Source organism: Protomyctophum bolini, assembly GCF_963924005.1.
Source record: "Protomyctophum bolini genome assembly, chromosome: 9".
Lineage (NCBI taxonomy): Eukaryota > Metazoa > Chordata > Actinopteri > Myctophiformes > Myctophidae > Protomyctophum > Protomyctophum bolini.
In genome coordinates this window covers 31788551-31813530 of record NC_137870.1, presented here as the reverse complement: position 1 = coordinate 31813530, position 24980 = coordinate 31788551, and the positions used below count along the sequence as shown (strand labels likewise).

Below are 24980 nucleotides of genomic sequence, written 5' to 3'. Positions count from 1 at the left end.
TAAGCTTTTTGTTTTAATCAAAACATATCACTTGTGCTACCTTAATATAATTGTGTAAAACATATTACATTAGATCTGGTAAAGTGTAACTTAGACAGCTATGCTGAAATACTTTGTAGAAAAAACAAAAACACAATACTGCAGGTCACTCATTCTTTCATTAGTCACTTTTAATTAATAAAAAAGTCTGCACACAATTTACTGCTCCCAGTTGTATCTTTACTTGAAAAAGTGAAATTATTCACAAGCATCTATGCATGAATTGTTTATGCATTAACCGTACACAGCAGATAATCTCATATAAGTGTATATAAAAGAAAAGCCAATTAGCAGTTTAAAATTACTGTATGTAGTCACATTACGGAGTGAAATATAAGCAGAAAAGTACCTACATAAAGCATGTCATACATGGATCACTAATCACTTCTTTAAATCTACATGTAGAAAGGGGGAAATGATATTCATAGAAAATGCTTTCAGCTTTTGTAAAACATTTAATAATGGACATAATTTACAATTTTTTATTTCTTTTATCATCTTTTCTTATAGAGACAAGGCTTCAACTCCAATCTGGACTTCTTTATATTTTCTGGAGCATCTCCTGTCTTCACCAACTCAAAGGTATAGAAGTGGGTGTTCTCTGTATCCTAAAGAAAATTAAAATAGATTAAGCAACAGCAAAAATACAACCACAGACAATACAATTACCATTCCATGCAATGAGTGTTTGGTGTCCTGTATCAGTACTTGCCTTGGACACCGACTTGAAACCAACATTTCCCAACTCATTCAAGAAACCTCTCACATTGTCAAATCTGCTTGCCACTTCTGCTATTTTCAGGGTACCCCTACAACATTTGTGTAGAAAGGTTATTCAGATGTACAGTATATGCACACAAACTAAATGGTATTCTTGCATTAAATTAGCCAAACATATTTTACCCCATCACCAAGATACGATTGGCCTCTGCTAAAAAATCACACAGGTTGGTTCCCATAAGAGAAAGGCAGAACACAGCAATGTCCACGGTCTTGTCTTTAAGTGGGACCTGTACAGGGAGAGAGAGTTATGTTTTATTTTAACAGAGACAGTGTGCAGTAGTTATTAAGCAGAATCATACATCGGTCAACATACTCACTTTGGCCATGTCACAGACAGTTACAAGGTCACAAATGGGCACCAAGTCAAAGCTATGCACTTTGTTTTTCACACTGCGTGCAATCTTACAGTCACCACAACCAAAGTCAGCAACCACTTGAGAGGGAGACCTGAGAAAAAAACACCACATGTAAGCAAAGACAGGATCAGAGTATGGAATCTGTAGCATTGTACCACATTATTTATTAAAAAATGCTGCAATATGTCTCACTTTTGCAGAATGAATGAGATGATAACATCCACAGGATTAGATGGCCATCTCTGGACTTGGTTAGTGAAGCCGCGGTGGTAGACCCCAAATGCTGCAGGGTCCTGTTGGAACATGCGCTTCGCCTCACCACTAGACGTTGTATACAGAACCTCATTAATGTAACGGAAACGAGCTGCTTCCAAACGCTGCTCCATCCGGGCTCTGAGGGATGTAGAGTGGTCAACTTGATTCTCCTTGACATCTTCCTTTGCATGCGTCGCCTCTTTCTCATCCTTCTGTTCTGAAGGATTTTCTTCTTTGTCTGGTCCATGGCCCTGGAGCAGTCTCCGTAACTTCTGTCTTTTGAAGACCTGCTCTTTGCTCAACTCCAGTTTCATTATTTTGCTGGGTGAAGCTTGTTGTTCACCTTCAATCCCCCCTTGACGTTCACCTGCTTCATGTTTCGAGTCTTGCACCGAGGATTTCTTTGCATCAATTCCTCGTTTCAACTTTTCCACTGAAATCATGTCCTGCTTATCTTCTCTGGGTGTTTTTGTGTCTTTTGTGGAAGGCAAGACCTTTTCTATACATTTCCTTTTTTGTGGTTTGGGCTTTGTTTTCTTTTGTTGGGCTGATGTTTTCTCATTGCTGTTGCTAGCCGGGTTCACTTTTTGTTGTTCCTCTGGGTCGTGTTGCCCTGGAATAACGGCTTGAATTGATTCTTGTTCAGTGTTATCGGAGCGGAATTTATTTTTACATTTCTTTTTGTTCTTCATCTTGTTTTTCCAATGCTTTCTGCTTAGTTGATCTTCATTCTGGACAGCTTCTTTCATTTCTTTACTTTTGCCTATAACTTCATCTGTGTTCTTGGCCTCTGAAATAGGATGTTTCATAACATGTTAATGACTGTATGTTTCTCACAATACTTTTTCTTTCTTTCTCTTGGCTTATGAACAGATAATTTCTGTGTTATCATCTCATAAAGGGACATCTTTCATTGAACTCTTTGAGGATCCTAGATTAAATTAGTTTCATTTTAGGGGTCGATGTGATAATGATATTGAACTTTTTAATTACCGGTACTCACCAGATTTGCTGTTCTTTTTTGACTTTTTAGAACCAGTTTTCTTCTCCTGAGCACCCAAATCATTATTTCCTCCGTCTTCAGTTGACAGATCAGGTTTTTTCCCTCTTTTGCTTCTTTTCTTCTTTCTCTTAGTCTTAGTCTTTGGCACAGTTTCTCCATCACTGTCACTGCCGTCGTCCTGAGGGGCATCATCACTTCTCCAGTCTGGTACTGATCCTAGTGCCTCGAGGGTCCGTATCAGGCAGTGACGTAGAGTCTTCTTACCAACTACCCTAGACTGTTCAGATGAGCATAAGATTGAATACCCCCAAATAACAAGCATTTAAATTGTAAATAACATATTACTTATGAATATTCAATTATACCTTAATATTTGTGACGTTATTATCAGACTTCTGAGTGATACTGAGAACAGCATTACTCAGCGCTTGAGCATCTGGTTCATCATTCCACTCTTTATCCTCAAGAAACATATTTTCCCAGTACCTGAAATGAACGTACAGTAACGCGTTACCAGTTTTGTAACTGTATTATAGACAGTATCTGATAGAAAACTATTCAAGTCCGCAAGACTGCTGCTGGCTACAACAGAACCTCAACCTACCTGACTTGCCAACCTGGCGAACGCTATAACTCCACACACGGCTAACGCTAGTTATTCCAGTTATTTCAGACTTTATTCAGCTTTCGTTGTACATATATATTTGTTTTTTAGCAGTATTGGTACATGTTGCTAGATCGCGTTACATTACTTTAATTTCTCGCTCAAGCCACGTTGGTAAGCTTTCACAGTACACAGCGACCAAAACAGGAAATGCATTGCAAACATGCTGCCTTCCGTAGCGCATGTGAATGACGCAGTACAGTGATGGTTCATGGGACACCGAGTTTATTATTCGGACGTGAGTCATGCAGTAAATTAAAGTTCAGTTCTTTAATTACCATAATCACAAGATGCAAGGTTTGCTTCTGTGAATGTGATTATGGTCACCACCACCAGGCACAAAAATAGTATTCTGATATTACTGTAATAATTAATAAAGATGATCGGTATACTGCAATAATTACTAGCATTATTATTACCGGTATATTATATATTTTTATTACTGTTACTGTTGCTTACATCGTCCTCTGTAATGCCAAAAAATCATATAAAAATGTAGCCTGGGGGAGTGCAGTTTATTGCTGTCTGATAGAGGGCGCTACATACATATGCTGTGTATAGTATGGATCCCACAGCTCGAAGGTAGGATTGGTCGCGCTCTGAAGCCTCTGATTGGCTAGTTGGTTGTTAGGGAACTGTGTTTTTCATCATGTTTTTATTTTGTATTATTTTAGTCTGTAATCTATAGATTTTGATTACAGACTGTTTGTGTAGTGAATTATAAAATGCATCTCCTAAAAATATTTGATGAATTTTAAACGGCAAATTGTCGAATTATTTTGTCCCTCGTACTATAGCTGTTTTATAGCCAATGGCGCGAGCATCCCTCCGCGCTATGGGATGTATAGTTCCAAATAGTTACCACCACGTACGGCGAGGGTGTGGACGTTGCACGGAATTGACTGTGATTCTGCATTCAATCTTATGGATATACACATATATATATATATATATATATTGAAGAACTTGTTGTCTCATTAGATGGCCGCGCACATTTGAATATACCCGGTAGGTGTCTTGTCTTTGAATGTGCTGTCTCTTATTTTGTTGTTTAAAAACCTCGAAAGGATGGTTTTATATGCTTCCGTTTCTCATCAAGCGTCCTAGAGATCCGAGGCGTCAAGACAATTTGGTCAGTTAGCTTTTGTTGTTAGCAAACCTATCAGGGGCCAAAGTAGCCACTTTATGGACCGTTTCACTCTACTATTAGGGCATAGGTAGCCTTTTTATAGATGGGTATACATTTATATATTTCAAATGTGTTATTTCTTAAGATAAACGAGCTATTGGGCAATGTTGGAATTGTTCACTTCGCTTCCATCAGATGTGTAGAAGAACTGGATAAATTATATGAGAACTGATGTAATATTACGGGCCTAATACGAAATGTTTAATCTTATATTGTCTTTGTTTCTGTGAAAAGTAGGTTCACGTTAATGACAAGTAAAGTTTGGTCTGCAAGTAGCCCCAGTATATGTTCCCTCAGCACTACGCTCATTCTGTAGCCCCGAGCTACAGAATGAGCGTCCCGAGCTACAGAATGAGCGTAGTGCTGAGGGAACATACTGGGACTATAGTCTGCAAGTCGTGGTAATTGTCCATTCTGGGCTAAACGTTCAATTCGTAATTGCTCACTTTGAGTCAGAGAAATCGTACAGCACAGGAGTTGTGAGTCACCGTGATAGCATTATTGACCAAGTGTTGAATCACATCATTGCAAAACTCTGATCAGTCAGCTGAGCTGCATACATTTTACAGTCTATGATACACACCCAGAACGATACATGTAGGCTGTAGATGTATGTATACAGTAGATAGCATTGCTCGTGTAGCTCTGGTCCATGCTACAAACAACCTCACGTCACCAGACTTTACTAAAACAAAAAACACTTTACTACTGCACAGACACTCCCAAGATTATTGTTAACCTCCTGGCTGTGTTGTCATAACATTGCTGTTACCATTAATGTGAAAATATATTTCTAGCATGAGTTGAGATAAACCATTTTATTATTTGTTATTAAAGTACACTGGCTAATGGTATGGGCTCAAATCCATGCCATTATTATCTGTGTGTTCGTAAAAGAAAATGCGAAAAAAAACAATGGACATTGATTGTTAGCTGCCTGTATCTAATACAACTTGAATGTTCCTTCTTCTCTTCTAGGTCTGTGTGTGCCACTGCCAGGTGATCATCCCAGATGAGGGTCGAATGCCTGCCAGGCCACATTTGATTTTCCTCTGGTTGCCCCTCCTTTGTTTTTCCCAGTCATTCCAACCCTGCCCCTTACTTGCCCCCAGAAGTGCAAGTGCAACATAACAGGCAGGGTAATCCAGTTACCATGGATGATATATTTACACAATGCAGAGAAGGCAATGCTGTTGCAGTTCGTCTATGGTTGGACAACACAGAAAATGATCTCAATCAAGGGTGAGTCAAGTGTCAACATCACTTTGAAAACAATTGACCAGCTAATTTATAATGTTAATTCCTTTATTCCTTGGAGAGCAGAAAACTATGTCAAAGGCAAAGCCTATATCTACCCTAGCCCCTCTCGGAACCCCCTGGGTCAGCCCAATCCGAACCGAACCGGGCTGACCCGTAGGGTCCCTGGTCATGCTAAGATTTTCCAATGCGATTGTTGGAACGCGGATATAAAAAACTCAACCTTTCTTCGATCGGCTCGCTATTACCGCGCTTTGTATTGTGTTTGATTACGGATGTGCGAACTATAAGTACCTTACATACCTCTGATAAAATCTCCTGTGTCGCGGAAGCCGTTAAGTATTTTTAATCCATGTTTGATTAAAAATGTCGCTTTGATTTCTTCTTGTTTATTTACGTTTATTGTACCGCCTCCCGATGTGCGGTTGGCTTTGCGGGCTACGTCCCTGCCTTTGATCTGCTCCGTCATAGCTGTAGCACCACTAGCTAGCCAGATAGGCGGTACAATGAGGTGTCAATAAACAAGGTAGGAAGAAGCGACATTTTTAATCGATCATGGATTAAAAATACTTAACGGCTTCCGCGACACAGGAGATTTGTCGGTATGGTATGTAAGGTACTTATAGTTCGCACATTCGTAAGTCAATACATGAATAAACATGGTAAAAGCGCGCAGAAGTCCGTCTCATGGCGTGTTTACATTGTATTTGTCTGTGCGTAACTGGCGACAGCCCAGCGTGAAGCAGGACCCAATGGGTAAAGTAAACAAAGTATCAGAAACTTTACTACATTCGGGTTCTGCTTGCGGGGCTATATCTACCCCAGCCTGTAGATGTAAAGACATATCTTGGATAAGGATCAAATCCTTATCCATATTTCTTTACATCTTTTTCATGATATTAGCTCAATAAATAATGTCCAGCCTTCTCATTTCTTAGTCAACAGACTAAAACCAGGAATATACAGAGGGTGACAAATGAAAGGGAAAAAACAAGAAGTGCCTTAGCTATGCATGAATTATACTTGGTTGCGACTTGCGTGCCATGTCATGCACCAAAAATAGTCAATTTACAAGCTCATTCTATGTCCTTTGAGCTTGTAGATCAGTGTGCCTAAGTATAAATTAGGCTTAAGTTGTTGGGCCAGCACGAGCCGCTAGAACAGCTTGTGCCTTGGAATAGATTGTACAATTCTCTGGAACTCTATTGGAGTGATGGAAGACTATTTCAGCCTAAGATATTCTCTTATTCTGTATTTTGATGACGGTTGTGGAAGTGGTACAGTATGTGTTGTTTATTCTAACACGTCGGTCCAAAATCTCCCAAACAGAGATCAGGCCGGTGACTGCGAAAGCCATAGCATATGATCCACATAATCTTCATACTCCTCAAACCATTCATGACCCCTAGTTGTGCACTGATATCATGGAAGTAATCTCTCAAGACGGATTCAGATTCAGAGCTCCGCAACAGAATCCGTCACCAACTCCAGTTACAATGTGTAGAGTTAGGAATCTAAACAAAGACAGGTGTGACCGGAAGTGGAGTGCTAAAGGAGAGCGAACAGCCAACTGAATGTGTGCTTTCGATCACAATGTTCCAACTGTATTTACTGATCAAAATGAAAATGCCACTCGGGTGGCGTGCGTATACTGTATCTATTCTACGTCCGAGCATAGACATGATAACGCCCCGCCTGCCTCTGATTGCCCTACCGACACTGCCCATCTTGCCTGTTCTCCGAGATGCAAGGGTAGTTACAAAACAATATTAGTTTGCCTCTTCTACAAAAATTAAAGTTACTGTCGCGCGTGCAAGCTGTCATTCTCTTATGTCGTACTCATATTATTTATTTATTTCCCACCACGGCACGGAGTAACCTCGCGCAGCAGACATCTCGGAGGAAACTGGTGCGGCCGGCAGTGTCTGTCGGTAGGCTAATCAGAGGCAGGCGGGGCGTTACCATGTCTATGCTCGGACGTAGAAAAGATATACGCGGGTGGCGTAGTGGTAAAGTGCCCTGCCCACCACCACAGAGGTTGTGGGTTCGAATCCACTGTGGTGCATCCGGCTTTGTTGAGCGTCTACACAAACTCAATTGGCCTATGTTCGAAGGAGGGAAGCTAGAACCTTTTCTCTTGCCATTTTTCTTGATGCAAAATCAAGGTCAGGTGGGCCTGCTCAGCAGATTTACTGTATATATGCCTTTATTCTGACTGCAGTACATCTGTATCAATAATACCTGGAAGCCACTAATATGTGTCGAGTTTTTTCCTTTAATTTGTCACCTGTCTGTATAATATGAAAAAAATCGGTATTTTGACCAAAATATTATAATTCTTAAACATATTTCTGGTGCCGGCTACCCTGCCCTATTCTCATGTGATCCTGACCTGAGATGTGAACCCATTTCCTTATGGACAAATGACTTTGGAATTTCAGTGGAATCAAAATCATGCTGGTAAAGGTCCCCTGTTTTTCTGTAATTTGCTCATAACCATTCCCATTTTTACGGTCACAGATTGCATTTCGTTGTTTTATTTTCGTTAAGACTTTTAGATGGAGAGGAACTACTGTATGAAGACATAATCCCATGCAGTCATGCCTAAGGTATCCTTGGTAGCAGAAACTAATCCGCACTGAGTGCTGTAAAACATGACAGGCTATATATGACTTATATAAGGCTATTATTAAGAATATAACATTTGATAGTGTGAAGTCCTCATCTGGCCTCTATCCTTGAATAGAGGCCAGAATGAGGTTGCAACTATTAAAATTACTTTTTCAAGGGAACCTTTTCATTGTATGTTATTTGTCCTGGATTTCGCTATTCCACATTGTTCCCAAGTATTCTGAATAAAAGTCTACATTGCACCCTGAAAGTGCATTGCGATGTGGACTTGATCATTAGCTATCAGCAGCACCTAGAATCAGTATTCTGATCAGCAAGCATTATTTTCCAACCTCTAATGTGAACAGTATGCAGGGATCAAGCTAATTTCTCCTGTGGAAAATACTTTCTTGTGGGTTAAGTTAATTGTCATTTGCTTTGCCCTGGAGAGAATTATGCTCAAATTACAATCATTTGAGTATTTCTAGTATGTCCCTTTCACTCTAATAATTTGCACAAATGATCATTGTTTTGCTCTGTTTTGCTATGGGTTGTGGGTGCAGCCCCACGCATCTAGACCTAATTCTTTTCCATTAACTGATTGCATGTCAAGTTCCTTTTCCTGGTTGATATATCTTTCCCAGTGGGGTAAACACAGCAACTCTAGCATTTTCCCCTGCAGTCACATGTACAGTAGGATTCAAGATATACATTTCTATTCCATGCCTTGCTGTTTATTAGGCCTAGACGTCTCAATATCCACCATTTTGACTATCAACCATGCCTACTTATTTCTGTCTGTGTGACACAAATGTGAATCCAGGACAAAGTAGTAGTACAATGCTGTGGAATAGTAGTAGTGGAATGCTAAATCTCCATACAAGGAATAACAGAAACACATACTCGTAGGCCTCAAGGGAACAGGGGGAGGAAATTATTGTAATGGGCAGGACCTAAAGAATTATGAGGATTTGCGTGGCCGTGACGGTGTAGACAATTCGCATCTATGCATGCATACAACCGTGAACTGTCAGGACTTTTTAGCTGAAGGAATGTATAAGTAGAGCATATCACATTCCCCTGTTTGACTCTAGTGTTTCCGGTATTCGTCTCCCAGTGGTATTAGATAGTACCACTCATTTCCCCATAGCATTTCCTTCTGGTTGAGAAGAGTTAATTGTAATGTTTGGAAAAAGGGTGGCTATATTATAGATTTACAATGCTGCTGCCTCATCAGGGAGACCTAACTGAACACTAGATCTGTGGGACATTAGTTTAGGGAGCACCATAACGGTTTTGACCATTTATATACATATTTATAAAAATGTAGACTTGTGTTCCGTGTACTTGCAATCTTTTAGGAGTGGTCGTTCTTTTCTTGTACATTAGAATTTTGTCCAAAGCTAATGAAATGAGTCCCATGCATTTGAATCTTGTTTATAAATAAATATCTTTTGAGTCCAGAGACTATTTTCGGCGTGACTTTGGCGAGAAGTAAAATGTGTTGGATTACCTATGTCTGTCACATTCAAGTCTCCGAAAGGGGGACTGCATGTAATTCCGACGGAGCATTAGTCCGACATGCACGCGCTGCTCCCGTGCTTGCGGTTATGGTTAGGTTAGGATTTGAGGTGGGTTGTCGTTTGTCGGACCAATGACTATTCTGAACTGCGTACTACACCCCTCTGAAAGTTGTATTACTGAAATAAATGGAAAATATTGGACAATTTGGCTTCGTCCATGACCAAACAAACTATGATATGCTCAATTTGTCAACAATAAGGCAGTGAATCATATTGAATAATGCCACATGCCAGACAAACCACCAGTATTGTCCTGATAAATGGAAATGGTGTTTAAGTAGCGAATCTCTGTGACCATTGCCCAACCTTCTTCCTTGCCTCATAATACCCTACTTGTTTTGTTTTTTTGGTTGTGTTCTAATAGTGGAAACTCCTTTGGGTTCTTTCCTGTAGTGTTTTCGTTGGCTAGGTGTGTGTTATCCATGGTCCATGGCTTTTTGTTGAGCTTCTGGAATTAAGCTAGAAGGAAATGTGGAAGTAGCCCTACTCTTCAGACCCTGATACCCTGCTCTAGGTAAAAAAATCACCTGAAGGCAGAGTAGGCAGAGTTTTCCTTGTTAGTCTGCTGTCTGTACCACTGGGGAAACAAAGCAGTACTTCTTGGACCTTTTTGTTTTCATATGTCACCTTTAACTTTATTGCATGTCTAAAAACTGCTCGAAAAATGCGACGTGTGGCACAAGAGATGATCTCGCACAGGTGTACCACCTTGATTTGACTATTCGAGATTTATTTCATTTTCCACTATGATTTTGCTGGGTGGCTCAAAAAGCTCACAATGTGTTGATGTAAATCGGCTAGTTGAACTATTTTTAAATGTTTTTAAAAATAGTAAAATATGGCTACAATGTTTTGGGATAAGGGGTAAGGCGGTGCGGAAGATATAGGGCCCTATGTCTGTGAGGGACAAGTCAGACTCAGGTCTGTTTGGACACTCCAGCCTCTATCTGACCAGCTGATGGTAATCCAGCAGCCTTGGCTTTGTTTATTGGAAAGTTAAAGGTCTCTTAAACCTGATTTATACTTTGTTGCACGACTCTGTCTCTTGCAGAAAGTACCTGATCTATAATCACAGCCCGTCGCATCACTGTCGATTTCGAGCTTGTAGATCTGCTATTTTATTCCTAGCAACACCATCATACATAGTATACAGGGTAAATTAAGCGTTACTGAGTAGGCTCGTGTGACATTCGTGCAACTCTGTAATAGGACGCTTGACTCATCATATCATCTTATGTTTATGGTCTTTTTGTTCCTTTGTTATTCTGTATGGATGACATCTCTAATATTAATCTGATTCTGTTCATCTCATTTTCTCCTGTGACCTGACAGTGATGGTCAGTGCCCAAACACAGTGCAGATAAGGTCTCTGCATGGCTCATCCGTCTACCAATCTGAGTGCCTGAAATAAATCATGCAGTTGATGGGGGAGAGGGTGAAAACCCAGGCACTGAAGTCCATTCGTAAACTATGACCAACACTGCCTTCTATCTAATTAGCTACTACTAACCGCTCTGTTAAACTTCCTTTTATATTTTTGAGGGTGTGTGTCTGTGTGACTGTGCATAATGGAGTCTGTATTTCGGCATATTTACTACGCAAAGAAAAGACCTTCACTCTTCTCGCCTTGAGCTAATGAGTCGACAGGCATTGACCCCCACGTTCCTGCCTGGAGGAAATTGCACTCCAGGGCTAGTCCGACATTGCTGCAGCAGGTCACCCAGATGCACAGATGAACGTGTGTCCCAGAACTGAGGGTCTCTGTGGGCCTCAGGGGCTGTTCTCACTGGATCACTGCTGGGGATATGCATGTGTGTGAGCATGCATCAATGCAAGCTGTGCATTGGTGGCGGCGGCAGAGGGTTTAGATTCCTTATCATGTCACAATACCCCCACAGTTCTCTGTTACAGGAAAACATGACTTCATTAATATGGAGGCCAGAGGACTGTGCACAAATAGTAAGCCTGTGTGGGAGGAGAGGCATATCAAAATTCAGGAGTGAGTGGAAACTGGGACGAATCACCAGAAATTTCCAGCTATACTCTTGGAAAAAGATTTGAAGAGGCTCTGATTGTGGCGGGTGGGACAAAAGCCAGGCAGAGAGGAGGGTATTGGGAACGAATCATTGGCCAAAGAAATGTAGGATCATTAGGATGACATAATGGTCCAGAGCAGCTGGAGAGTATATGTGCAGTCAGAGGTGGAAAAAGTACTCTCATGTTTTACTTAAGTAAAACGTAGACATACTCCTTTTACCTAAAGTAAAAGTCTGGTATTCAAATTTTAAAATACAAAAGTATTGGCATCAAAATGTACTTAAAGTACCAAAATAAGTGTTCATTATGCAGAATGTCCCATTTCATAAGTTGTAACCCTATGTTTGCGAACGCAGTGAGCACTTACTATGAGACCTAGCAGATCATGTCTGTCGCTCTGTCTGTCTGTCTGTGTGTGTGTCTGTCCCGCTATCCAAATATGGAGTGTGTTGCATCAGCAATCACTCAGCTCCATATATGGGCACAAAAGGGGCCAGGTCCACTCAGCTCCATATATGGGCACAAAAGGGGCACCATATAAGGAGTCCCCAAAGCAGCTAAACGTCCAAAACCCAAATATGTACGAGCTGCGTTCGCTTCCCGCGTTTGCGCGTCTTACTCGTATATACAGGGGGATTGTTCCTTTAACTGGGTTGGCGGGCTCAGCGTGCCCATGGGGACTATTATGGGATTGCTTGTGTTTACTTTCAGTTGGTGTGTAGAGGGAAGCGGTCACTCTAATCAGAGGAAGAGATATATTATTTTTGTTGTTTACTACAGACAGTTGATACAGAATTAGAACGCTGGCTTATCGCATTTGTTTCTTTGAATTCTTTTTGTTTATTAAATCACCAGTTCTACAACACAGACTCCTTTTTCTTTTTAGCATAGGAAGAAATCGTAAGGATTACTCCGGAGAGGAGAGACACGGTGGTTATAAAGTTGTACAGAAATCTTTTGAAAGATCACAATGTGTCGCATCGCAACGCATTGTGAGCTTGTAGATTGTCTTATTAGTAGTAACCAAGTTTTCAAATAAATGTCGTGGAGTACAAGTACAATATTTGGATCCGAGTGTAGTAAAAGTATTGGAAATACAAAAGTAACAATATTTCAAAATTGTACTTAAGTAAATGTACTTTGTTAATTACTTTCCACCACTGTATAATGTATGTGTGCATGTGTAACTGTGGCGAAGGACGTTTCTGGACCATAAGGTTGGCATATAATCTATCATCCTTAGTTTGTTTCACTCCCTTTTCCTGATTCCCTTTCTGTTACTCAGATTTCGGGTCTTTTATAACTGTAGCATATCTCTCATGGTCCTTTGTGAATGTATGCTGTAAAAGGTATTGAGGGCCAGTGGGCCACCATCTCAGTGATATGACCGTGACAGCTGCACAGAATTACAATGACATGCCAGCCCAGCAGCATCACACTTGCTCAATCCTCCACAATACACCTGATTCAGCTACAGCTTCCTTATTTAATTTATACTTTTTTTTACAGAGGAGAGAATGATTACTTAATCTGACACAAGCCACTACTTCCTTCCTTTTTTTTTACACAGCTGTGCTTTGTTGCCCTACTGTGAAAGTTTACTTGATTATGAAGGGTAATTTCTCCTCCTTTAAAGCCCATTAACTATTTGTCGGCTTACCTTAAGGCTGTCAGTGTGTGTATACATACATTATGGCCAGTCGTTAATGCAAACCAGATGGACTTAAAGGCTTATCGCATCTTTTATGACTATGCGTTTGGGAGCATTGCCATTCTGTACTAGTACTACTCGTAATTGTAAAAGGCTTACTACAATTCCTTTTTGAAAAAGAAAGGCACCTTGGAGGAAGATAATTATTGTACTATTGTTCTCAACGAGAATAACCATTTGTGTTGAGGCTGTGATATTTCCTTTCAGGCCATTCATGAATTAAATAAAATAAGTTATTTGCTGCACCATTAGATGCAAAGTACTGCATGTAACTTTGTTTTGGTTTTAGGCTTCTTGTTTAGCCTGTGCTGTGTTCTCTTGTTGTTATAGGGACGACCATGGCTTCAGTCCCCTCCACTGGGCTTGTAGGGAGGGACGCTCCAGTGTGGTGGACATGCTCATCATGAGAGGGGCTCGCATTAACGTCATGAACCGAGGAGATGACACGCCTCTGCATCTGGCTTCCAGCCACGGCCATCGTGACATTGTGGGCAAGGTGAGACCCGTGCAAACACGCAAAGCATGTGCAGACTGCTTCACAGGTACAGTAACAACCTCCAGCGGAGGAGGTGTGCTGATCTAGGATCACCAATCAGAATGCATGACTATAAGGTTCATAGGAGTCCAAACGGTTCTCACATCAGCTTAGCTCTATTTAATGATAAGTGGAATATTATCCATCTTATTAGTGTTTGTACCTCTCGACGGTAATGACTGAAAAGGATACACCTACTGTAAATCGTTCTGATGGATTGAATAAAATCTCTGGTCTAAAGTCTGTATTTCTTTCATTTAATATTATACTAACCAGTCCAGTACGCTAAAATACATAAAGGTAAGCAGAGTAAACCTTATACTAGGTTTTTTGTCTGAATTGGAAGCAATTTCTTTTAGAATCGGCCTCAGGTCTAAATGGGTTAAGTATCTCTTATGAAACCTCGGAACTTATGAAACGTGAATTGATGTCTACTGAACAACAAGTCTTGTCTGTTCTTGTAGCTCATAACTAAATAAGTTATTTCACAAAGAGGGCAGTGCTGGCAGAGGTTGTCAATGCTAGAGTACAAATTAAATATTTTGATGACTGTTGTGCAAAGAGGCTATAAAACTTGGTTACTACTTGTCATGGAAAATAGAGCCTGGAACAATTACAGTATTCTATGAAACATTGTATTTTTGTCTCCACCAGGCCGAAGGCATGGGGAGAGAGTATGTTTTGCACTCTGTCCATGTGTGTGTATGTGAGTGTCTGTGTGTGAGTGTCCGTGTGTGAGCTAATCTCTGGCACTGTTAACCCCGGTCGATACCAAATTTTGCACACACTCCCTGGATGCCAACCGATTTGCGGGATTTTCCAAGAATCCCGCAAATTGTTACACATTATCTCTTCTCTATAGTCATGTGTGCAAGACTGATTCATCCGATATTTCATATTCCATCCTAATTGGCTAACATTGGCTTTCAAAGTTTGCAGGTTTGGCCCGTTTTGTGCAATTTACGTGAAATCTTTCACAGACTTTCCTACTAGGCTGCAGAATATATCCCACCCTTTTCACATTGCCCTGTTATAGTGCCACCAACAGGTGGATTTTAGCAAAACACATTTTTGGAATAAAATGCCTCAAATCATCCAAATGCCATCCAAGGCCGGCATAAGAAGAAATGGCACCCTTTTCACATTGGCCTATTATAGCGCCACCAGGAGGCCACAACCTGACCTGCCCTGGTGGAGATCTAGTTCCATTTTTCTTTCTTTCTTTTTGTAACATTTACACAATCTCCCAGGTTAATCGGAAAGTGTTTTAAAAGTAAGTAAAAATAGTACATTTGAGTTAGGCCTACTCACAGTAGGCTCAGATGCCTATTGTTTGAAGTGCAGTTTATCATTGAATACTTAATTGTAAACTAATCAATATCTTATCAATATTATAAAAATTAAAAGTTACAATGACACTGAGGTCTAAATCATTAGATACCTGTGTAATATTTATAACCCTGGGACATATAGGGTGTTTACTCTGCAATATGGAATACAATGTTATTAAATGGGTTAATGATACGTTTAAGACATTTTGTTACTGGTGTAGCACAAATGTTTTTTCAGAAAACTTCTATTAGCTTTCCTGTCTCACTGAATAGTAAGGTTTGAGCCTGCTTTTTTAGTTTGTTTGTTTAATCACACAAACCCTATTGTCAATGAAGTGAAACAAAATGAAAATTCTGACAGGCTACTATTGTCACTGTTCTGGGCATGTTATAATAGGCGAATATTCTGCAAAGATAGCCGATCTACAAGCTCACAACGAGTTGCGACCTGTTGTGAGCTTGTTGGTCTGTTTTGATATTTGGTGTGTAGAGGGAAACATGAGGGCATCAAGTAGTATAGACCCCTGAGGGACTCCGGTAAACTAAGTATATAGGGCTTAAGTGGATAAATTGCTGCTGGTCATTATGCAGTTTATTTTAGACATGGCACAGTGTGGATATGTTATCACGGGCAACAAGAACGTCATCATCCGGTCTTATCATTGGTGGGGCAATAATTCCATAGCTGTATACAGACCAAACACAATCTGACCAGTCTTGTTTTGTGTACAATTGTTTCTCTGTGTTTTAGCTTATCCAGTGCAAAGCAGACACAAATACTGCCAATGAGCATGGCAATACACCACTGCATTATGCCTGCTTCTGGGGCCAAGATCTGGTAGCTGAGGTTAGTGCACCCTCTGGTGGTCATTACTGGAACATATTTCTGTTGATTACTACCATGATGGCCATTTGAACAGTCTTGAAACGTCTCTCCTTTAGGACCTGGTGACTAATGGAGCCCAGGTAAGCATCTGTAACAAATATGGAGAAACTCCCATGGACAAGGCAAAACCTCACCTCCGAGAACTTCTCAAAGGTACTCGTATTGTCTAGTATTACGTCTTTAAACTGTCTACAGTGTTTAGGTTTCAGAGCTTAATCCCTTGATTTGTATTTTGACTTTCATCCAATTTCCTCTCAGAGAAAGCAGAAAAATTGGGACAGAACTTGACCAAGATTCCGTTTAAGGACACATTCTGGAAAGGCACCACTAGAACTCGACCCCGTAAGTACAAATGCACAAACACATACAGTAGTATGTGTATATTAGCTGGTTGTTTTTAGATGTGTGGTAGAGTGCAGCACACATGCATGGAAAATGTGCTCAATAGCTAGTCCCCCTGGCAGTTCCTAAAGTGACTTCTGAAATGTCCACTGTATTTGAACTTGTTTAGTAATATGTTAAATAAGTAGTAGGTTACATTTCATGTAAAGAATGGGGCATTTGCCAGGGTTTTATTTATTACTCATATGGTCTGGATCCTGTGTTTGCAGGCAATGGCACTTTGAACAAACATGCGGGAATTGACTATAAGCAGCTCTCCCTTGTGGCAAAGATAAATGAGAACCATTCTGGAGAGGTATTTAGATTTTCTTCATTTAATTTGTTTCATTGTGATGTTCTGATATTACTGACTGGATGAATCGGTTCAAATTTGCGTTTGTATTAATGCAAAGCTGTTTTGTGTTTGTTAGTTAGTAATTAACCTTGTCCACTACTTATTTGCCGTAGCTGTGGCAAGGGCGCTGGCAAGGGAATGAAATAATTGTGAAAGTGCTAAAAGTTCGTGACTGGACCACAAGGAAAAGCCGAGACTTCAATGAGGAGTATCCCAAGCTCAGGTTATTATTGACTATTTAACTCTGTTTTGGTGTCTTTGTCCTCTATCGTCTCTGTCATTCATTTCTCTGTGTGCATTTCATTGATCTAAGCCTATTTCATCATTTTTATGTTGGATTTGCTCTTCACGTGGGAGCCTCCTGTTTATGTGGAATCAGATGTGGGTTTGCCTCTTTCTATCTCATCGACCTCTCTCCCCTGTCCCGGTCCCTCTTTGGCTCATCCCAGGATATTTTCCCACCCGAATGTGCTGCCCATGTTGGGAGCATGTCAGTCTCCACCCACCCCTCACCCTATCATCATCACACACTGGATGCCTTATGGTTCGCTCTACAACGTGCTGCATGAGGGCACCAGTGAGTACTGTAATTCTCTGCTCACAAAGTCAAATCATCATCGAGGCTGGAACATTACAGTGCAGCACTTAATGTTTGTCATTACATGGTCTTATCACTGTTTGTTGAGTAGTAATAATTTAAATACTTATTGATCATGTGTGCAAATAAATGACATGTGAATTTGTTGTTGGTCTTTCGGCTATCAGATTTTGTGGTGGACCAGACGCAGGCAGTGAAGTTTGCCCTGGACATTGCCTGTGGACAGGCCTTCTTGCACACACTTGAACCTATGATTCCTCGCCACTATCTCAACAGCAAGAGTGTTATGGTAAGACATTTTTTAATTAGGCAATACTGAGCATGATGTGTAATGATAATGATGGTACGATTAAGTTGCTGTAGATCTTCTCTGAATAAAGTGCGATCGGACCCGGGTGGATGAATATGGCAACTAACCGTCCACACACATTTCTGTGTTGACATTGCTATCGTACCCTACTGGCTCACATGCCAGTGATGAGGGGCTCCTCCGGGGGTATTCCGCTGTGGTGGACGGGTACAAAGTAGTACCCTGCACCACCTGAGCAACTTAGTAACATTGTTTATGTCAAAGACTCTTCTGTTCATGTGTCTGCAGATAGACGAGGACATGACTGCTAGGATCAGCATGGCAGATGTAAAGTTTTCCTTCCAGTGTCCTGGCAGGATGTACTCTCCTGCATGGGTAGCCCCTGAAGGTAGGCCTGGCTCATGAAATCAGTAACTGAGGTGAACGCTCCAAAGATAAAAGAAGGATCTAGGGAACTTTATACTGCTTCAGCGTATTTCAAGTGTATGCATTGCAATCTACAAGGCAAGAAAAGTTTGTATTGCACATTTGGACAATTCAAACTTTACATTCCATTAACCATTAATGTATGTAAGACATCAAGACAGTGAAAAACAAATTAATTATACAATACTACAGTATCCAATAAAGTAAAAAAATAATAATTTATTATTTTTATTTATAAGAAATAATAACGGACACTTGAGGTTTTTGGGGATTTGTTGCAGATATCTGGTGCAATTCAAAGCTTTATTTATTCATTTCAAATTATTTATAAACCAACTGTAGTATTTTGAAACAAATGATTAAATAGTGTGATAATTATTTAATGATCTTTCAATGATCGTTCAATTTTAACAGACAGGGAGCAAGTCTATGAACTGGGGCACATTCTTGGTATTAAGGACTCGAGCAGCAGCGTTCTGAATCAACTGCAGTTGGAGACTTGTAAAGACAATGCTATCGTTGTCTTTACACGTCGTCTATCGTTTAATCCTTAATGAATTCTGAAGGTGATAGCAGGTTGAGTTTAATTGTCTTAATGTGGCTGTTGAAATTCAGGTCTGATCCCATGACTACAACATTTCTCTGGCTTGCGTTGTAGTTTTTAACATCAAATAATTGAAACCGAATACTGACTTATAATTGTGGTGTATTATGAATCATATAGCATATTCATAACTACATGGTTAGTCATAATTGTACATATAACTTTAACTCTGTATTTATCCCTGATCTCACTCCAGTGTCTCACCAAAGTGACCGACTAGAACTGAAGGTCTAAAGGATATCTGCAGGTTATCTCTAAAAGTTGCTATACAGTAGGCAACACATTGTGAGGGTTTATCACTCAGGAAGACCAACTGGGGCTATACTGGTTGATCAGAGCCATTCTTTAGAGTAGGAGGCTACAGTTTTTCTCTATGCATTGTATTATACTACAGTGCCAATAAAGCCCTTTGAATTGAATTGCCTGTCACAGTTGGGGGGTCTTTGACTTAGCTGCTTCCCCTGACACACACACACACACACTCACACACAGGGACAAAGGTGACACCCACTGCATGTTATAGATGTATAAAGAGATGGCACACAGAGGAGTTGGGGGGGGGGGGGGGGGGGAGATTTGTTGGAGTTAGAGAACGGAGCAGACCATGATGGACAGGCTTGGCCTGGCCTTAATGTGCTATACTATGTAATGATACTTTGTTATGCTGGTAACCTGATGTAACTACATGCAGCTACAATAGGAAAATAATGAAATAGTCCACGGAACCCTGTAAGAAAAAATACATCGTAATCATTCTTCCTTGCCTCCAAAAACAATTTCTTCAGTTTTCTTTGTTTAATTGAAGAACATTCTGGGACATCCCATCGTTGATTTATACATCCTAAAAAGAGCTACACTGAAACGCAAGGATAATGACAAACTAGACAACCTCGGAGAGGTCGCAATTTTAAAAAATTGCAGAGTGTGGTTGCCGCAGTGGCTTACATATATATACCCCTCCCACTGATATTGCCAGCCTGTTACAGTTTCAAGTCACACCTTAAATCGTGTGTAAGTAATTCGGAGGGGATTTAACCCCTGAAATTCTGGTTTTTCGACAAACGGTTACATTTATCGCGTTTGCGGCGCCCCCTATGGATGAAAATGGAATTGCTTTTGGAACTCGGTTGAACGAACCACCCCGGACATGTGATTCAAATTTTGGATGGAATGGACATTCCATTCGTGATTTATGGCATTTTTCGTGATATAGGCCCCTCCTACTGACTTCGGAAGACGATTACGGCCGAACGATACGCACTACCGAAAATCTGCGTTTCTGTTTTAATCGGATGGGTCCAGAGATCACGTGTACAGATTTTTGTGAGATTTGGACAAAATCTGTAGGAGGAAAAGCAAAAAGTGTGTTTTGGACAAAATTCAAAATGGCGGAAAATCCATCATGGCGGACATGGGCGTGGCCTATATGGGGAGATGCGTCATGACCCAAGGAATCCAGGGAAAAAATAATTTTGATTTTACGACATACGGTTCAAGAGTTATGAGCCAAAAGGTAAAGTGGGCTGTTATAGCGCCACCATGAGGCCGACCTAAAAATATATATTTTTAATTAATTTTAGTGATAATTAGGAAATATTCCTCCAAGTTTTGTAACTATAGTGCTTACAGTCTCAGAGGGAAAAATACTTGAATGTGATTTTTTGCATTTTTCCATTGAAGTCAATGGGATAATTTAATTCACTAATAAATTCATATCAATTAAACTATACAACATTTCTCTTAGCAAAGTACACGCCATCGATTCCCGATTTTTCCGGTCAATTTGACATATGGCTCAAGTGCGTACAGTCAAAACTGAGGGAGGGGTAGTGCGTCAAAATAAAGACTAGTGGAAGAAAAATAATAATAAGTGGAATAAAGTGTTACAATTACAAGAGTCTGGTTGCCCTGTTGGGCAACCACACTAATTAACCTGAGAACTGAAGAATGTAATCAAGGCCTTTATACCCAAAGAGCCAAGCGGAAATGTATTACCAAAACTTTACTATTTGTATGACTATGATGAGGTATTATGTGATTTATTGTTGAATTCTTTTGCATCCTGAATTTGGGACACTACACAAAGTTCTTTAACTAATTCGTATAGCTGAATAACTTCAAATGAAACCGGGTAATCTTTATTTTACTTACTTACTGAAGTGATCAGACAGCATCTTACTGTCTAAATACATGCTATACCTGTGTCAACTGCACCACAACAAAATAAAACATTGCTTTGTATGTACCCTTTTGGTGTTTAAAACATCGTTATAATTTAGCTATTGAAAAATAGCAGATCTACAACCTACGAGCTTGGTAGGTCTGCTATTTCTGAAAAATCCTGAAAATATTTATTTCAGAAAACTGGAGGATTTAGAAGAATTATTTTTAAATTTCGACGTCGGGCCTAAATGGGTAAATGTTCTGCTCTTCGTCTAGCCCTCCAGAAGAAGCCTGAGGAGATCAACCGCCGGTCATCTGACATGTGGAGCTTTGCTGTGCTGCTCTGGGAGTTGGTCACAAGAGAAGTGCCTTTCGCTGACCTGTCCAACATGGAGATAGGCATGAAAGTATGTTGTAGAGCAGGTCTATTGCCACCGGGGGTACTAAACTGTGTTGCATGTACTCACACTTGAGACTTGATATGATATAGCTTTTACTACAAACCGTCAATACACTTAATCCAGAAACAATGTGAGGACTGATTTTTGCAAATGTATTTTCCAAATGTATAATTTAAATTAAGTCGTTTTCTTTACAGCGCCTAATATGTTTGTTTTTCCTTTTAGATCGCCTTAGAGGGCCTGAGACCTACCATCCCTCCTGGGATTTCGCCCCACATCTGCAAGCTTATGAAGATATGCATGAACGAAGACCCAGCCAAGAGGCCTAAATTTGACATGATTGTACCTATTCTGGAGAAAATGCAGGACAAATGAAAACACCTCTGCCCTCTTTGAATGAACCCCTTGGAATCCAAGATATCTCGCTCGTGATATCGTTCAGATGTGGTGGTGTGGTGCTTACCAGTATTGCCTTAAACTCTTATTCTTACACTACCGTTGCACTCATTGCCACTGTAGCTTCTGTCTCTGGCAGCAGCCACTTATTTTATTCAAGTATGATGTTTATTTTTGTTATCAATAATGTGATTTTTTTTCCTTCATCTTTGTCACTGTCACATGTCTTCACAGCAGTGAAGTATTGGGTGCTCAAACTTAAAAGGTCTGTTAAAGATGGAGTGCCGTGATTTTTGTATTTTTTCCAGTTTTTCATGTGTTTGAGGTGACAGTACTTCATTAAACCCCTTGGTGTGGTTATGTGCAATGATGTCTTCCCTTTGTATTTAGGGTTTCTTCCTGGAGGCTGAAACCTTGACAGTCAAACGTGCCAATGAAAAAAACTGATATAGTGTCATCACATTTTCATCCCCTCCCCTAACCCCTCCCCCGTTATCATACAAGGTGGATCACTACCCATTATCAACATGCCAAACCAGGCATACTTAATGAACTGGTGGGTGTGTCCACTGTCAACATAAAAACTACATTTTAACAAATACTATACACTTTCCTCCTTATAATACCTGTTCATGTTTTAGGCTGGAAAAATATCATGGCACCCCATCATTAAAATTTCAGTCCGTAAATGTTCTCCTAATGAGAGTAAATTGCAACTGTAACACCTGGGATTCGAACACCGTTTTCCTGTGTGGGTGACCAGACCAAACCACCGTCTAGCACTCATTAAAGAAATTAAGAGACTGCACTTTGACAGGGGAGATGTGGGTCTTATTATGACCTTCTGGCAGGGATACTACGCCAGTATGCGTCCTACCCAACACCAGGGTCTTAATTCTTCAATGGAAGAGTGGGGAGAGCACCTCCAACGACTGCTAGTTGTATCTTAATGTACTCCATACAGATTGGTTAAAATACTGTTTTCATTCAAATGTGTTGCAGCTTTAATGTGGGTTGGGACTGAATAACCTGTGGAGGGCATGATAACTGCCTGTCACTGCTTCCTGGCCATATTCATTATGTGTACTTCTGGAGAGGGCCCACTATCCAAAGGTCACACTGTAATTGACCTCCCTAAAATGGAAGCTTTTAATAAAAAAACAAACTCATGCCGTATTAACCCAAAGCTTGTCTTCTGAAAAAGTGTTTGATATTTTTGCCAAATGATATGCAAAGGGGAAGTATAACTGACTACTGTCTGACATCAAGCATTTAAACTAGGGCTGGTTCTCAATTTAAAAAAAATCAAATTAATTGCATTTCACTCTCATATAAATCTTCGACCTGAGAAGCTTTTTGGTCAATTAAAACAGATTTTGGTATACGAGTGAATCAATGAGAGGTTTTTTTCTATATAAATTACCCATCCACTGGGCCAAGCAAAATTGTCTGATTCTCCCATTGTGTTCACCGGTATGATCGGTACGCCTGAAATTCAATCTCAATCAGTTAGTCCCAGCCCTAATTTAAACATTGCTAAACAATGTAACATTAAGCAAATGGTCATGAATGAGTCGATCCCACAAGTATGTTTACAATATTGCACGGTTAGCTTGGATTGTTGATTAGGAGATGGAGGTTATTTTCTCAGATAGTTGCCAATCTGGACAAATTTCAATCCTTTGTATGTATATTTTATTTTATCTATGTATCTTATGTGATGTGTGGAAAATGCAATGTTTGTCTAAACAACTGGTTTCTACAGCAGAATATTTCCGTTCAAGTTGATTATTGTAACATTGGCAAAGCTGCTTTCAAATTTGTATATCAATCAATCATGATCAATAATTCCTGTCTTTAAATTGTAATTAAATGAACTCAAATCTACAGTATATTTGCACCAAGACCATAGTTAAATAGACAGTGACAGTGACTTTTGATATTCTTATTCATCCATTATTTTCAACCATTTTCAACCATTATTCTAAGATCTGAACAAAGTTTTGTACAGACTACTATGGAGCATGACATGTTTTCAGATTACTCCGGTCCTAATTCATTTTTTCATAAATGTAAAAAAGCATAGGCTCCTATTTGTTAATGTTTCTGTAACCAATTTGGTTGAATTTTGGCCATGCCAGATGCTACACTGCCAACATTTCACACTCAGATCACCTACACTGTACACACACAACAGGCATAGTAGCATTAATATTGTTCAAACTGTCACTTTGTTTCCTTCCTTTTCCCCCCTCTCTTTTTCTACTTGCATTGTTTCTGTGACTCCAACAGCTTGCTTGTTTGTGTTGAAACACAAGGGGTAAAAGCCAAAATCAAGCATGTCTTAAACAAATGTATTTATAAAAGTATATTAAAAAGAACAAGATGAGCACCTTGTGTGATAGTCTAACGGGATTGTATATGCAGAATTCTTGGATTCTTTCAGAGGATTATTGGCTACATTGGCACAAAATAGAGACTCCAACCAAACCATCCCGCCTCCCGGTCGTGTTAATTCTGCATGATATTGTTGTGGATATTACAGTGGTATATGGCTTATCATGGATGCGATCAACTCAATTAAAATTGCATATTGAGGGGTCTCTAGACTAGAGCACGCCTGCAAAAGCGCTTTCCCTTCCGAGTTCCAACCATAGGGGTTACAAATGCAAAAAGTTTGGCTTCCTTGGACCTCGGGTACTGTAGCTCTGAGTAGGCCATCCGGCCTGGCGAAGATATGCGCTCCACTGAGCACAGATTTCTAGTTTTATTATGTGGTTGGTGTACTGTACATGCAATAATCAGATTGTGTAAAGACAACAAGCCAACTGTGCCTTTGTGTCCCATTACATTTCCAAGGTCACAGTGGTAAGCAAGGATGAATGTGTTGCTGTGCTCTCCCACTGTGGCACTGGGCTGGCTGTGCCACTGGGCTAGCTGTGCTCTCCTACTGTGCCACTGGGCTGTCTTTTCAAGAGAGCGATCAAGGTCTTAAAGAAACCTTCAAACCATGGTTCATACTATTTCGAAAAGTATCATTTTTTAAGCTTTGTCTACATGGACTGGCTCCTCCTCCAGTGTGTGATTTTATCCACAGGAAGAGAGAC

General features: G+C 40.2%; 2 protein-coding genes across 3 annotated transcripts; one reads left to right on the top strand and one right to left on the bottom strand.

Annotated features, from left to right (window-relative positions):
- Nucleotides 1–474: 474 nt before the first annotated feature.
- rrp8 (ribosomal RNA processing 8) lies at nucleotides 475–3237 on the bottom strand. Its single transcript, XM_080772754.1, has 8 exons — nucleotides 3041–3237; nucleotides 2802–2922; nucleotides 2437–2713; nucleotides 1371–2223; nucleotides 1140–1269; nucleotides 943–1049; nucleotides 752–848; nucleotides 475–647 (listed from the first exon to the last, which is right to left on the bottom strand). Exons 2-8 carry the CDS (start codon nucleotides 2907–2909, stop codon nucleotides 534–536), a joined length of 1686 nt encoding a protein of 561 aa, XP_080628880.1. The 5' UTR covers nucleotides 2910–2922; nucleotides 3041–3237; the 3' UTR covers nucleotides 475–533.
- A 730-nt stretch (nucleotides 3238–3967) lies between these two features.
- Nucleotides 3968–24254, top strand: LOC308320996 (scaffold protein ILK). Of its 2 annotated transcripts, none has more exons than XM_080771760.1 (13): nucleotides 3968–4108; nucleotides 5268–5531; nucleotides 13818–13983; nucleotides 16105–16200; nucleotides 16296–16392; nucleotides 16498–16581; nucleotides 16851–16936; nucleotides 17089–17198; nucleotides 17425–17552; nucleotides 17741–17862; nucleotides 18172–18271; nucleotides 21353–21483; nucleotides 21703–24254. In XM_080771760.1, the coding sequence occupies exons 2-13, from the start codon at nucleotides 5443–5445 to the stop codon at nucleotides 21850–21852; spliced, it is 1359 nt and encodes a 452-aa protein (XP_080627886.1). In that variant the 5' UTR covers nucleotides 3968–4108; nucleotides 5268–5442; the 3' UTR covers nucleotides 21853–24254. The 2 variants fall into 2 exon arrangements, with proteins under 2 accessions (XP_080627886.1, XP_080627887.1); XM_080771761.1 differs by having other exon boundaries at nucleotides 3979–4112.
- Nucleotides 24255–24980: the final 726 nt, after the last annotated feature.